The sequence below is a fragment of the Pseudopipra pipra genome, chromosome 1, assembly GCF_036250125.1.
Source record: "Pseudopipra pipra isolate bDixPip1 chromosome 1, bDixPip1.hap1, whole genome shotgun sequence".
NCBI lineage: Eukaryota > Metazoa > Chordata > Aves > Passeriformes > Pipridae > Pseudopipra > Pseudopipra pipra.
Window position 1 is genome coordinate 137,494,100 of NC_087549.1, and position 15,865 is coordinate 137,509,964.

The 15,865-nt window shown below is 34.7% G+C and overlaps 1 protein-coding gene across 10 annotated transcripts in view; it reads left to right on the forward strand.

Moving 5' to 3' along the window:
* The window catches only part of ARMC3 (armadillo repeat containing 3), a 57,958-nt gene that overhangs the window by 17,937 nt on the left and 24,156 nt on the right, over positions 1 to 15,865 (forward strand). For all 10 annotated transcript variants that reach the window (XM_064635243.1, XM_064635287.1, XM_064635304.1 and 7 more), the window contains 7 exons: positions 709 to 834; positions 1,907 to 1,975; positions 2,305 to 2,480; positions 3,828 to 4,022; positions 4,822 to 5,005; positions 10,239 to 10,391; positions 10,498 to 10,603. In XM_064635243.1, coding sequence (XP_064491313.1) covers positions 709 to 834; positions 1,907 to 1,975; positions 2,305 to 2,480; positions 3,828 to 4,022; positions 4,822 to 5,005; positions 10,239 to 10,391; positions 10,498 to 10,603 — 1,009 coding nt within the window. The remainder of the gene's footprint in view (positions 1 to 708; positions 835 to 1,906; positions 1,976 to 2,304; positions 2,481 to 3,827; positions 4,023 to 4,821; positions 5,006 to 10,238; positions 10,392 to 10,497; positions 10,604 to 15,865) is intronic.

Sequence of the window (15,865 nt, forward strand, 5' to 3'; positions counted from 1 at the left end):
TGCTTGTAGACAGAAAGAATAGGCATAGTTCGTTAGAAAATGAATTATAAAGCTGTTGTGGGAACTGGGAATGGGAGTAGGATTCGGATTTTGTTTCTTGGGTTGTGTGTGTGTGTTTTGAGTGATCAGGAATGGAAGGTTGTAATCACACAAAACACCTCTGTTCTTTGTATGTCCAGCACCTATTGAGGTACAGAGTGCTCCATTCTCAGGTGGTAGAAATCTCAGTTAGGATTTAGTGTTCCAAATCCTGGTAGTTGCTTCCATTGAGGGATAGTAAAGATACACTGAATTAATTAACTGTTATTTTGAGGAAAACAGAATTGGGAGGCAAGAAAAGAGGAAGACAAAATGAGGTTTTTAATGATACTGAATAAAATGAGGTTCTTAATGATACTGTTCACCTGTACTTTGCTAAATAGAAAGTTGTCCTTTGTACTACCATTGCAGTCTCTAACAAATGAGTGGAGTGTCCAATGGGCAGAAGTATCCTTTGCTTTACAAATGTGAATTAATCTTAGATATTATTAATCCTTGAAACTCTGACACATATTTATTTGGGGTATAGATTACATGATCTCCCAAGGCCCTGTCAGGCCTTTGTTTTTTGATTCTACTGTCCAATAAAAGTAGCTGTTTTACTTTGATACAGTAGAACTGTGAGGTTGTTGCATTTTTTCTTGGGCTTTTAACACAATTCCTCTTCAGGTGATGAAAACAAAGTGACACTTCTTGGTCTTGGAGCATTGGAACATCTGTATAAACTCATCTCACATGAAGATCCCATTGTACGCAGAAATGCCATCATGGTTTTTGGCATCATGGCTTCTAATCGTAAGAGTTTCAATTTATAAATATTTTTGAATGTGTGTTCATCAAAACAAGGAGCTGACTCATGTGAAAAAATCCTATATTAATGGCCCAGAATAGTGAGTAAGTGATGTGAGGTTGAGTTTCAGTGGCTGCTATTTTTACAGTGCTTTATAGACCTATATCTAATTACTGTAATTAATCAGGTGTTATTTTGGTGGATGTTCTACCCAATTGTATTCCATTGTGATGTCCCAACCACTCTTAAGTCTTTTCATCAACTGCTACCTGCTTTTCATGCTGCACTGGACCTTACCCTCTTTACCTTCCTTTCAACTCAGCATTAGCATATAGTCCATGCTGCTGCACAAGCATGAATTTGAATGGGCAAAGATCTTCCATTTATATTACATCTTAATTGTTTCTTTATTTAAAAGTAAATTAAACTCATACCTTTTTTCTTACATATCAACGCTGTAATATGTTGATAATGACAACACTGCCCTGTAAGATCACACAAAGTCTGTTCCAATAGCTGTTATTTGATTTTTTTTATCCAATGGTTGTGGTTTTGCTAGTTTGCCATTAACAACAATAAAAATTCATTCTGAAAGTCTTTACTGTGATTTTAATAAGACCTATGTAATTCATGTTTTCCATTTGCAGTGTGGGCTGGCATTAGCTTGAAATTGCAAAGTCGTGGCTTGAAATAATGGAGAGGTTGCTTTTAGTTTGATAACTTTAATGACAAATAATTTAAGCTATTTGGATATGACTTCTTTGGCAACTAAAACTGTGCAATATTTAATCAGAACCTGCTAGATGCAAGTATTTTGAGTAAAGTTTCAATAAAATATTAAGGAAGTTCATATATATCACATGTCAAAGAGTGTCATCTGGTACTTGAAAGTCTCTTCTATTTTTTGTCTGGGCCTATTATAATCTTGGTATAACTTCAGTTGTGTGTCTTTCCCAATCAGATCTGTTTGTCACTCAGGGAGTAACCATAAGTACATTTGCTTGGAGCAGATTCTCCTCTTTACTCAGCCAACACTGCCAAATGAGAGACTTCATATTTGTATTTATTTCATTGTAGATAATGTCAAGAAGTTACTGAGGGAACTGGATGTCACAAATCCACTTATATCACAGCTGGCGCCGGAAGGTACCTTGTGCAGTATTCATTCCTTGTGCTAAAGTACAGTGAGAAATAATTTATGATTGCATTTGAACAGACAATTTCATAAAATCTTCCCTGTAACTTATGATTTGTCCTACTACATGTTAAAGAGGTAAATGCTTTTATAGGAGTAGCTCTTACTCACTGAGTAGTGTTTTATGTTGTATGGATGGAGCAACATGTTTATGGAGACATCAGGTAGGATTAACAGCTATTATTTATTGACTTCAAATAATATTTTAAACCACTGGATTAGTGAATATATTCTGTGCTGAATAAAACTTGATCAAAATGTTTGTTCTTTTTCCCTGTAGAAGATGTAGTTATCCATGAGTTTGCTACTCTCTGTCTAGCACATATGGCTGTTGAATGTACTACTAAAGTAAAAATATTTGAGCAAGGTGGATTAGAACCACTTATCAGACTGCTAGGTAGCCCTGATCCTGACGTTCAGAAGAATTCACTTGAATGTATTTACCTTCTGGTACAGGTAAAGTTTCCTGTTGTTTGTTGCTTTAACTTACAAAGGCAGATAGGCACTTCCCTCCCCAACCCCCACCCCACCCCACCCCTGACATCCTCTGTGGGGGAAATAATTTTAAAATACTTGTTTCCTTTACTTCCCAATGTCCATCAGTGTATTTTAACCATCACACTCAATCTCATGAATGTTAAATTAGTTATGAATATAGCTGATTTGCCTCTAATTCTGTTGAACTTGATGCAATTATCTGTGGTGTGCTGCTGTATAAGTATAATCAGAATGAGATTTAGATTTTTTAAATTAAATAGGAGTTTGTTTTCTCAGTTGGAAAATGCTAATTGTGGTAATGAGAGTCATAATCTGTCCATCCAAAAGGCTGGAATAATCCTGTAAATTAAAGAACTACCAATTGCATTGTGTCTTGATTTGACCAGCAGGTCCATAGCACAATTTTGAACATATTTTTAATGATAGGTGAATGCTGTCAACAGCTACTTTCCATACTGGGAGGAATAGGTTTGTTATTGGCTACTTTCACACTCAGCACTAATGTCATCCATATGCTGCTTAGCAAAAGAATGGTGCATTTGTATGGCAGTCCTCTTCCATGGCTTAAGCGAATCAATTCAATAATGAATTCAGTTTATAACTCTATCTCTTTTGGGGCATCAGAGCATGTCTATTCAGAATCACATTCTACTCTTTCTCCTTTTTTACTATCTCGCTGTCTTTGTTGCAGGGTATATCTGGATAACTGCACCTGGTGCTTGCTTATATTGATAAGGATAATTGCATGCTGCACATGTGCAATAAGCTATTTAAAAGCAAATTGTAATTTATTTATTTATTTTCTATTTTAATATAATCAACTGCTGTCTTTTTATTAAGCTGCACATTCTCTGTTTAAAGTTGAAATTTTAAATTAAATATAATTACTAAAAAAAAGGAAGATATAACCAGGCAACCACAGTTGAGTGCAAAAAACTTTTCCATCCACTGAGTAAACAAAAATGGTGAAACTAAATTTAAAAAACTTCCTCAAAGAAACATTTGTGTTGAGACAAACATGGTGAAACCAAGAATAAATGGGCTTCCTTAGACAGAACTAGATTCTGTAGTGTGTACTTCAGTCTTGAAAAAAAACTCCTAGAATTTAAGGTTCACGGGGCTTGACTATATTCAGTTTGATTTTTAGCTCAAAAGAAAGAAATCTTCAGAACTGAAAGCTCTGGAGTATTGACTAATTTTTTGATGTCAGAAATCAGACTTTTGGTGTTCTTTCTGTAAAGTCAGGAGTGGATGTATTGTTATATTCTCTATCACTAACTTTATTTGTTGAATATTTTACTGCAGGATTTTCAAAACCGTGCTGCAATTAGTGAACTGAATGTAATTCCACCGTTGCTGGAACTACTGGAATCTGAATACCCAGTTATTCAGTTGTTAGCCCTTCAAACCTTAGAAGTAATTAGCAAAGACAGAGAAACCAGGATAATACTGGGAGAAAAAAACGGATTAGATTGCCTGCTGAAGATACTGGAAACCAATGTACAGTTTACTTGCTTTAAAAGTTTTTTCGTTCTTGCTACTAATGTTTGTGTGACTAATGAGAAAATATTACTTATGTTATGGAAGAGTGAAATAAGAAGAAAGAGTTCCTTACTTGGAGTGAACTATGATAGAAATACAATAGGCTAGGATACCTAGCTTACTAAGAAAGGAAGCAAAGGGATTCACTGAAGTATTTATATTTGTTTTAGTGCTTTATTGCTCTTAGTAATAAATACTGTTTTGCATTTACTGTCCATTTCTCGAACTGTTGTAAATATCAGAAAAATTCACCATATAGCTTTTTATATGATGTTTTCTCAAATTTTTTTATTATATATAGAACTCTGGTGCTGGTTCCTAGTTTGAACACTGATCCTTTTTTCCTGAATTTACTTTGATATCGATGGCCTTAGACATAATTTTCTACCTTGGAAATGTTATTGTTTATGTTATTATGATATTCAGTTTAGTGCTTCTTGAGTTCAGGTGTCACCATGGGACATAATGCATAGAGAAATTTGTGAAGTTTTTGAAATTTTAACATGACAAGTACCTGTCTAACCCACTTTGATGTAAATGAGAAACTTCTGGAGGCTTTAGTGGTTTTGATAAATTGTGTTGCATCCCAAGGCATCATCAAATAAATTAGATGAAAATGTGAATATGAAAATATGTTCTTTGCAGTATGAACAAACTGTCCAAAAGAAAGTTATAACAATTATCCTACAAACTTAAAAGCCAAAGATATTTTAATCCTGATTTGAAGGTTATTTGTTTGGGTTTTTTTCTTTATTAGGAACTGAGTGATCTACACATCAAAACTCTTGCTGTGTTGGGAAATTGTCTTGAAGATGTGCATACTCTGCAACTGATTCAGCAGACAGGAGGCCTTAAAAAACTCCTATCACTTTTAGGAGTCTCTACTGTTCCTGATATTCAGAAGAATGCAGCAAAGGCGATTACCAAAGCAGCTTGTGACTGTATGTGACTTTTCAATACTCCATGGACATAAAATTGTTTATGAAGTAAATTTTTATCCAGAATGAGGTTGTCTTACCTGGTTGAGGATAGTACTTGTGCTAGGTTTTACATATATATATATATATATGTATATATGAGAAAATTTTAAGATTTTGCTTCAATTTATTTTTAAATGTAATATATTCTTGCAAAATGCTGTTCTCAAAGAAAAATGGAACTTTGAAAATATGATCTTTGTCTTTTGATTAGTGATGCCAGGTAACTGCCATCTTAAGCCACCTTTGCTGGCACTTTCTCACCACTATCAGTTAAGACTTCATCTGGCATTCAGCTGCTCGTCTAAATGTCAGGCAATTTCAAATACAAATTTCTTTAACAGGGGTCTGAAAGAAAACCTTTCAAATGGCTTGTAGATTAATATTCTCAGGGGAGTTAAATAGTTTCATTGTAATCTTTTTATAATTATTCATCCTATAGTTCTTTTTTATGTACTTTTCTTTAATTCACCAAGGAATTCTGAATTAGGCAGAACATGCTCATCATTTTTGCCCACCAGGATGGTCTTTTAATCAAGCTACATTTGAAATTCTTTCCATATATTGGCTTCTGAGTTGCAACATGTGCAAGTAGTGTTGTGTAAAAAAATACGATGTAACTAATAACATACTTCTGTCTATAGAAGATTTTAATTCTTTCAAGGGATTCTTATGAGAGAACTGTGACAGTAGAGCTTAAATATTTCATTAATATTTCTGGCACTTTGTGTTTGAATCATGGCTTTAACTGATGAGTATTTTAAAAATATGTTATTTAATTTAATACATGGGTAAAATAATCTCTCCTTTCTACAATATTTCAGACTTCCTTTCTTCTCTCCCCATGCTGTCTTACCAATTCTTTTCTCACCTTGCTTAGTTTGACATCATGAATGTTTGTAATTATTTGGATTGCAAATGATACACAAAAAGAGTGGAATCTGCCTTTCCTAGTATTCTGTGGATTTCTCTGTGCTTTCATCATTATCTGTTGGAAGCTTTGCAAGTCACTGAAGATTGTTTTTATTAATGTTCAAGTATCAAAGATAGGAAGGAACCTTCTTATGCCAGTATTTTTTTGTGTATTTTCCTGTATTGTTATTTTATTATGCTACTTAGGACTGTCAGTATCATTTTTATAGTCCTGTGACAGGCTTATAAGGTGTATGCTAAGCAGATTTATATTTGCTCCTACTGCTTTCTACTGCATCTTACTCCTTTATCATATTTATTTTCAAATAAGCATAGCCTTCTTTTCCTCTTTCACACTTTTTTTTCAGTTTTTGTGGCCTAATATTTTAGCAGCTGTTAGTAGAAGCATGTCTGAACACATTTTTAAAGCACGGTGGCAAGAACTACACATAATATATTACAGTACTGCCTATGATCTTATATCATGGGATGTTGCCGTCAGTGAAGATGCATCTTCTTGTCATGCTTCTTTACAAATGGAGTCAATGTGGTTTCATTATAAAGGTTTGCTCTCTTCTTCAGCCTATGACAGTTGGTATGGATACAGCAAGCTGGGAAAATAGATGAAAAGAACATTTAAAATATCTGCTTTCAAGATGTAGAATTTTGGTGACACCCAGTTAGACAAAGGGATACTTGTCCTGGTGCAGGAGAAAACACAATCCAGTAAACTCGCTGCTCAGTGTGGCCCCCAGAAGCATTGAATTTTCCAGATACACAGGGCTACTGTCAGTCTTCCAGAGGGAAGAAAAGTGGCATTGAGGCCATTACAAGAAATAGCCCAAGTGCAAAAAGAAAACAGAAATATTTGCAGTCCTTGTTTGTTTGATTGGATTCTGGTTGTAAACATACTAAACAGCCTATCCAAACTGCAACACTAACGTATACAGTACTAGTACTTGCCTTGATGTGAATCCAAAATAATACAACACAACTCTAAGTTCTGTAGTGACTTTTCCATTAAATTTGCCATAGCCATAGAGTAGCTGACATTCTTCAGGTTTGATAATTTACCAACATTTCCTGCATACATGGGAAATAAGAGTACTGCTTTTCATTGGAATGAAAAAGTTCCTTCTGGAATGACAGAACATGTATCGAGCTGGTTTTTTAATCCTGGAAGCTGAGTTTACAGCAGTGTCTGGTTTTGAAATTATTATTATTGTTGACAGATGGAATTTAATTTTGATGGGGTTTTTTTCCTGATAGATGTGATCATAGCAAACAGTTTTGGTTTATGTCCCTTTCAGCCCTTTGCAAAGGGACTCGTGGTGGTGTTATAAGATAGATTTATCCCTTAAGAGCTATTCTCAATATCAGAATAGATTACGTGGTACAAACATGATATTCAATTTGAAATAGCATCTTTAGGCTGCTGCTCTGTTTAAGTACATTAAAATTGATCACATTTCTATACATAATCATTATGCCTTTGCCCCTAAAAATTTTTTTTGTTCAGTACATAATTTTGAATTTAATATATTAATTTATTGATGATTTTATTTTGTATGCTCAGAATTATAGTGGTGAATTATACTGTGATTCCCTCCTTGCCCAGCAAATAATGCAGTCATTTCAGAAGGCAAAATATAATTTAATGCTATAAATTATTGAATGTTTGTGAGTGGATTATCTGGACTGTTGATTAAGGAGGGCCTGATTTCCCCTGTCAATGCCAGACACATCAGCAACAGCAAAATGCTATAGAGTATGTATGGAGAAAGTGATGATCATGCTCACCTGGGCTTGGCCTCACTCTGCCAAACTTCTGGTTTGAACCTCTCCCCGTTCTTTCTCTGTATCTCAGTGCAAATCCTTTCGAAAGGGAGCACACTAAACATGCTCTGTAGCCTGCTTACCATATGCGTTTTATAATACAGATTTTCGTTTATCTGGGTTATCTCAACTCAAGATAAGTGAGAGCTCACGGTACTATTTAACATTAACTTCTTTTTTCATTTGAAATTGGTATAAATAATTCCATAAAGTGGTGGCAGTGACCTGAATAGGCGATCAGTAGAATTCTGATCATGATTTTGAGGCAAATAGGAAAATATATTGAAAAACAAAGGTTATCTCACAATGGGGTCAATGCATGAAAAACTGGACAGAACTGTTAGTACTCCAAACTCTTAGTTGTGTGTGCTTGAGTATTTTGCTTCATGTTAAATCAATGTATTCAAATCACTTAGGGGTTAAGAAAGTCATCACTGTAAAAATGGTGTTGGCACTCACATGAGAAGTACTTAAGTAGAAAGGATGCTTTTCAATTGTGCATTCTTTCTTTTCTGTAGCAATGGAAGCAAAGGAACAATTCATACAAACAGAGAGGATTATCAGAAAATATTCATCCCTTATATAGAATTGGTTCCTGGATTGTTAATATATTAATAATTTTCATCGGTCTAGCTACCTAAATATATGTGGATACTCTTTGCCATAAGTTCAAATTCAAAATCTTTTTTTCCACATTATCAAAAAAATATTTTTCTGTTTAAAAAATTTTAAATCACTATTTTCACTCATCCAAATTAATTATTCATATTATTATTTCATATAGGCATCAATTATCTTTAAAATGAAACACTCATCATTATAGCTGCCTTTAACAGCAAGAATAATTTTAAAGAAAATTTGAATAGTAATAAGTAACTTGCTGTACAAAAACTAAATTACTGAGTCATGAAGAACCTCTAGAGATCATTATTAGGGATTATGGACTACTTTGTTAAGCAACAGGTCAGTGGCATACTTGATAACTTCTCAAAATGGTCTCTAATCCCAATTAAGGCCTTCTCTTGAGAGCTGGCCAATATGCATCAAGGTTGTGGCCAAGGTTCTGCTGACACTTAAAATCCTCTCTGTTTTATTTGTTGCATCTTTGCTTTGTGGTTTCATTTGTGTAAGTGATGATTCTAAAAATGTTTAAAATTGAGCTAGGGAGAAGAAAGCAACTGTAGCCATCTCACCTACGTGCATTGAGTCATTTCTGCTGTAACTAGATTTTCAGTCAAATTCCCTTTTCATTGACTTTGCGGACTTGTATTTGTTTACTGTTATTCACTATAGATTCAGATTTATCTAAAAGAATACTTATGATATTTTCCTTTCCTTTTAAATTTTTTTTATTTGGAGGATGACAGTCCAAACAAGGGAGAGATCCCTGAGAGCAGTAGTAAGCATTGGTAAAATTTCTACATGTGTTGAAGTCCCACTGACTTCTCAGTTCATGATTTTTTTTAATACATTCAAAAATTCTACCATTTAGATAGAACTTCAAGCATGTAATTAATCTGCTTTAAATTATGCATATGGTTAAATGTTTATTGACCCTCATCACTGTACAGCTTCTGTGCTGTCCAGTGCCTTTCTGGATAAGAAAGTTTCACTCAGGGCTCTTTCTAACAAACACCTGGATTTCTGATCTCATCCATTTTGGGATGAGGGAGTTTATTAGTTTGTTAGTATCTACATACAGATGTCTGTCAATACTTTGTCAAAGCTGTGTGTTGTTACTTGTGTAGAGGAAGGGAACATCTGTGTCCTTCCCAGCTGCTGCCAGTCATCGCAGAGTAGGTCAGCAGGGAGCCCTGTGTCACCAGGCTAAACTACAAAATTGAAATTCTCTGCAAATTGTGTGTTGATGAAGAACTACAAGCTGTGCAGAATTTAAAATTTTCTTTGTAACTCCTCTTGCCTTTTTTTTGGCTTTGTATCAGTGTGTTGGCTTTTGCAGTATGGTAACCGATACTCCACCAAGTTCAATTGTACATTTACTAGTATGTTCTTCAATTTTATGCATTTGGACTTTGTTAGCATAAACTGGAGTTAAGCATGATCCTGACTAAGTCTGATCTGTTGAATTGGAAAAGCTATTTCCATCAAGCCTGTATACATTCTGCGGTTTTAAAGTCTTTTAGAGAACAAACTTTGCCTTCTGTTGGGCTGTGTATGCTTGAAGCTGTATTTAATAGCCATCGTTTGGGCTTGATTCAGAGTTCACTGAAGTCTAATACATGAGTTGGACTTCAATGATCCTTGTGGGTCCCTTCCAACTCAGGATATTCTATAATAGGATTTGGCTCAGGTCCTTTATGCACATTTCTAAACAGCCAATGCCCCTGTTACCAAGTATTTTGAGCAACTGTATGAAATCAAATTCATGTCCTTTCACTGATCTGGAAAACAAATGCTGATTAATGCTATTGTTATTTCTTGTTTAAAGCTGAAATCAGAAAAATCTTAAATGAGGAAGAGGTTGAGAAATGTCTCCTAAACCTTTTGAAAACTGGCAATGATGAAGTTAAAGTTGCTGCTTCCCAAGCAATTTCTGCCATGTGTAAGAATGTAGAGAGCAAATGTGCGCTTGGACTCCAGGGTAAGTAAGGTGGGAAAGGATGAGCTGAGAATTTGTGCTTTTTCTTTTATTAGGAGACTGCCATGGTTTACTTAAAGGTTCATATATACAATTGTTTTTTTCAAAGGGATTCCCCAGCTGGTACAGTTGCTAAGTAGTGATAATGAAGAGGTAAAAGAAGCTGCAGTGACAGCATTAGCTAGTTTGACAGAAGCCAGTCATAGTAATGCAAGGTGAGTCTGCAATAATTGAATTATTATTTAAAACAGTAATCTGAACACAAGTGATAATATTTTGATTTTTAAAAATGCCTTGTCTTGTCCTTATCCCGGGATAGGCAGGGCTGTTTGAATTTGACTGTAAGGTGCTTTTTGGTTCTTATGAGTCATCTGGAATAGGTTGGTTCTCATCAGTGTTACAAGAGTTATGCTGTCTCTACTAACGTTTGCTTCATCAAGGAAAGGTATGAAGCAGATGTAATGAAAGCAGAGATATAAATCATGTTTTGAAGAGAACATATGAGCAAAATATGCCTTATAATCTAAAGCATTTGATGTGTAATTTTTTTTTAAATTCCAAATCATTAAGATAGTTTAAAATTTTATGGTTCACACAACTTTTTTGACTGATCTAAATCCAGTCTTTGATGGAGATAGCTCTCAGATCTTCTGAATATTGGCATTGTCTTGGTCTTTCTTTTTTGTTGTTGTTTCCTAAGTAATGGAGAATGCTTCTAGTGCATTCTCTGAAAGAAAAGAAAGGTAACTTCAGTATCCAAAATAACTAACAAAGGATGGTTAGCTGACTATATGTTCCCAAACAATTGTATCAACTAAATTCCGCTGTCAGTTGGAGAGTTTTGTTATCCCAACTCTATTAAAAATCCTGTTCAGGGAAAAGAAACAGAGCAGTGTGTGACGTATGCGAGCAATCACATGTAACTTACAAACCATAAAATAAAATTCCTTAGAAGTTTCCTGGAATATACTTAAGAAAGTTGTAATCAATTCACAGGCATTCTTTGAAGTGAAAAAATAAAATAACTCACAAAATAAATTATTTGTTTCAATTTATTGATTCATCTCTAATAGTCACCAGTATTCACTTAATGTTACCAGATGGAGCCATAATTTGATGCAAGAGAATAATACTCTGTTCTCAGATTCACATAGTAGATTTTTTTTTTTTGTCTGATACTCTGCTCTCCTCATGTGCTGGACTCTTCAGTTGGTGTCAGTGGGAGTCATACACACATAAAATGAGCACAGTACTGGAGTCTAGGGGTCAAACTTTCAGCTCTGCTACAGCTGTTTTTCGTAGTGCAGCCCTTTGAGGTTTCACATTGTGAAAAGGGATTTTTGAGTTGGTATAGCAGCTTATGCCAACTCATTCCATTTCTTTTGCCAAGGAGATAGTCAGGACATTGTTTAGCTCAACTGCTGGAACAATTCTCTGAGACCTCAGGCAGGGAAATAGCTGTTTCTGTTCCTCTGCATTATAATGAAGTCCATATTTGTTTCTTGCTGGGCAGAGTCAGGAAATTGTAAAGGTGGCTCACATATACTTCTCTCTCTTTGCAATCCAGCTTCAAGTACAATATGGAAGCACCAGATAATCTAATCACATGTCTTCTGTGAAAATCAGGAAGCAATAATTTACATTAAATATGTATATTGGATGAATGCCATGTGATTATATAATTACTTCAAAGCTTCATTCCTAAATCGAAACCATTAATAAGTCATAGAAGGGTATAAGTGTGACTAGGATCTGTAGACAAATATATAGTGTTGAACCCTTAGCTGATACAGATTGGTATAGTTCCAGCTCACTGACTGACTATCTGGCCCGTATTTATTTTACATACACGTAATAGGAAATAAAAATAGTTTGGAGAAAATTAATTCCAGATTGAGTCACCGTAATCATATTTCGTTCTAGAGTGTTTTATGTGTTTGTACGCCACTGAAAATAAGTGTCTATATAATGAAGATGCTGATACACTTTTATAATAATGTGACTTTGCAGTGCAATTATGTTGACAATATTCTGATCCCAAATGAGACTAATGAGACTAGCACTCTTTTATTGGTTATGTATTAGATTCTTGTTATAAACCCTCCAAGAATATTAAATCATAAAGGTAGTAGTAGCAGGTAGACCTTATGTGCCAAGAACATAATGGCCACAGAAATGGGGAAGACTATTTGCTGTAAATGCTTTCACTTTTTACTGACTAGTCAGAAATTCAATCTTGTTGAACTGATATACATGCGTTCTGCCATATTTCATTTCATGAGCATTTTTGTATGTATTACATTGACTGAAGGATGTGTACCTTGCCCTTTCATTTTATACAGTATATATTTCAGAATATAAACTGAGTACAAGACATCACTATTTTTGCTGGAGATTTGTTGTTCTTGTTAGGAATATTTGCTCAAGAAGTGTAGCCTGCTTTTCATATAATATGGAAAAAAATACAATTTAAAACAAATTGTGTGTAATTAAGGCTCCCACAATAGCTAGCTCATAAAGATAAAGTCTTCCATTGATTAATGGCACAAGAACAGCATAGGTAATGGGCAATACTACCCCCCACTAATGTATATTAACCTTGACCTTTAGGTGCTTCCCCACAGCAATGAAAGGCTAGTTCTCTACCCCTGCCCAATCAATCCTTTGTTTCTTAACTGAGACAGCTAATAAAGGTGTCAAATATGGTGGAGATTTGGTAATTAGAACACCTGTTCACGATGAACGGGACAGAGACCAGCTTGTCATTTCATACAAGTCCTCCAGCAACCACAATTTGGCAAAAATAAATAAATTAATGAATTGCTCTGCCTACCAGAGTATTTTAACCAAAGATCTAGAGCAGAAGAGAACATGAGTCCCATACAAGTGGTTTGAGTTTTCAGGTTTGCTGGAAAACATGGATTTTCAATATGATCTCTACCAGAATACATAACAATTATTATAAATAACTTCTAAAATATTTCAGCATTTAACTTTGTGCTGCAGAGCTGTTGTTGTGTCTTACTTCAGTAGCACATAGAAAAAACCACAGTGGTCAAATGCCTCATTAGTTTACAGACTGATTCCCCCAGATGATGCTTTTATAAGAATTTTATCATAATGTAAGGATAGAGTTTTAATGCTGCTCTATACTGGTAATAACTTCTCTGTAAACTTGTTAATAATTAGGCTAAATAAATTTGCAAAGTATACTGCAATTTAAAATCCCATGTACTTACTCTAACATGTTATGTCCCTATGTGTATATAGTTCCGAGGTCATCCATGGTATATATATGTCAGAATTTGTTTCTGTGGTCTGCTTCTGGAAAAAAAGAGAATGATGTTCAGCCGGGTATTTGCATCCATTTTTTCCATCCCATCTTTTAATCCAGAACATTAACTTGCTTTATTGAAAACTGTGTACACTTATTTGTACAACAAAATGCCATTTTAAGAATCCATGAAACCTGTTTCTGCTGTGTCCAAGCATAGGGCGATGTGGGCACAGTCAGTTCAGTGAGGACGTGATGCACAAATCCAGCAATTACACGGGAACAAAGAAACAGCAGCGTCATCTATTGGGCAGGAAAATAAGTGATTGTGTGCCACACATCTAACCCTGCTACAAAGGTCTTATCTCGGCCTCTGCCTATTTTTTCCCATTTAAGGTATAATCAATTATTTTTGCTTTCCATGTGTTTAGGGTAAGCTAATTCTGTTAAATATGAATATGATGTTAGTTAGAAGTAGCATGTAGAAATAAGATCTCAAACATACCAGTTAGTCAGACATTAATTTGACCAGCTCTTTTCTTCAGTATTGTTGTAGCACAAATGCCATTTCTAATAGCTGCCTTCATAAATCTGGGAGTGTCTGAATTCTGGGCACCTAATGGATTTGCCACTAAAGAAAAACATATGCTCTGGAATTTAGAACTGGGTACTGGATGTGAAAACTAATTAACAGCCTCAATAATATTTGTCCTAAATTGTTTATTTTAAGTGCAAAATTTATAGCATTCAGTTAGAGTTTGGTCTGGGGGAAGAAGGAAAGGGATGGTTTTTCTTCATCTGTACCAATTGCTGCAGGAATTTGTGGTACATGACAGACTTATCATATGGCAGAATATTTCTCCTGGGGTTTATGATTAGTGTCATTTGATATATTTCTGTATTATATCTGGATTTAAGATAGCAAAGTATCATCCCAACATTTAGCAAGCTTAGCCAGTTAATCAGCAAATTTTATGTTTTTTAAATTCTTAAATTCTTCACAGGAATCAATGGATCTATTTACATTCACAATTATGTCCATATAAGCAGTTCCAGGCATCTGAATGTATGCTTTCTCAAATGTATCAAGATTCTCAAGATCTGGGAGTAGCTTGGGATAGGAAGATGGGTTGGAAACTTTTTGGTTATGGACAGTGCCCAGCGAGGAGAAAGCAAGTTGTTCCCTTGACTTCAGTGGACGTTGTATCTATTCCAAACTGAAATTCATACACTGATCTAATGACTCAAAATACATCCTCAGTCTGTTCCATGTGGATAATGCTCACCTGTAGTGAGAGTCTCTCACCTTTTTAAACTGAGATTTTCAGTACCCACAACAGACTTTTTACTGTTTGTAAGATGGGTATGGCTGTCAAAGAATGAATTTAAAGAACGTCCAGTGTTCTTACATTCAAAATATTGTTGTTATTATTAGGAAGTAGTGATTACTACCATTAGGTAGTAATACCATTAGGTAGTAATCTTCCCTATTAAAAAATGGAAAACTTAATAATAGCTTTTCTCTTTCAAGACTGTAGATGGAACCTAATTCATATAAATATTGAAGCATCGATATTACGTAAGGTAATACATTTGCATGAATATATGTGTTAATTTATGAGAACAGGAACATAAATTTCTAGCACGAGAGCTACATTTAATAACATAAATAGGTGGTAATCTACTATAGGATTTGTCTTTTTTATGGTTTTATAGTTCTTTATGACATAAGTTGGTTTTTTTCGAAGGAGGAAATCAACAATAGAATGCTGCTGGCGGTATTGTGTAGATGTAATATGTTTTAATACTGACCCCTAGTGTCAGAATTATATTTTTGAGCTCATGTGCTGCAAGGTAAAGGGATTTTTGGGTTTTTGTGGTTTGTGCTATTATTTTTTATATTAGTATTCATTCTGCTGCAGCCTGTAAAATACAAAGAGTTATCTCATGCCATGAACAGCTCCCTCTTTTTCTTTTCTCTTACTGTATATCCATAGTGTGGGGGATACTTTCTAATAAAAAATAAATAAAAAACCAACACAGTCAGTTATATATTGACTTCCACTGAAAACTGCAAAATGTTTTATGGTAAATTTTTCCCTTGACAGAAAAACTGAATTAAGTCCTAATGCTGGGATGTCATTCAGAAATGTGTTCCCTCTTAAGACTTTAACATCACATCAGATGACTGATACACAACCCA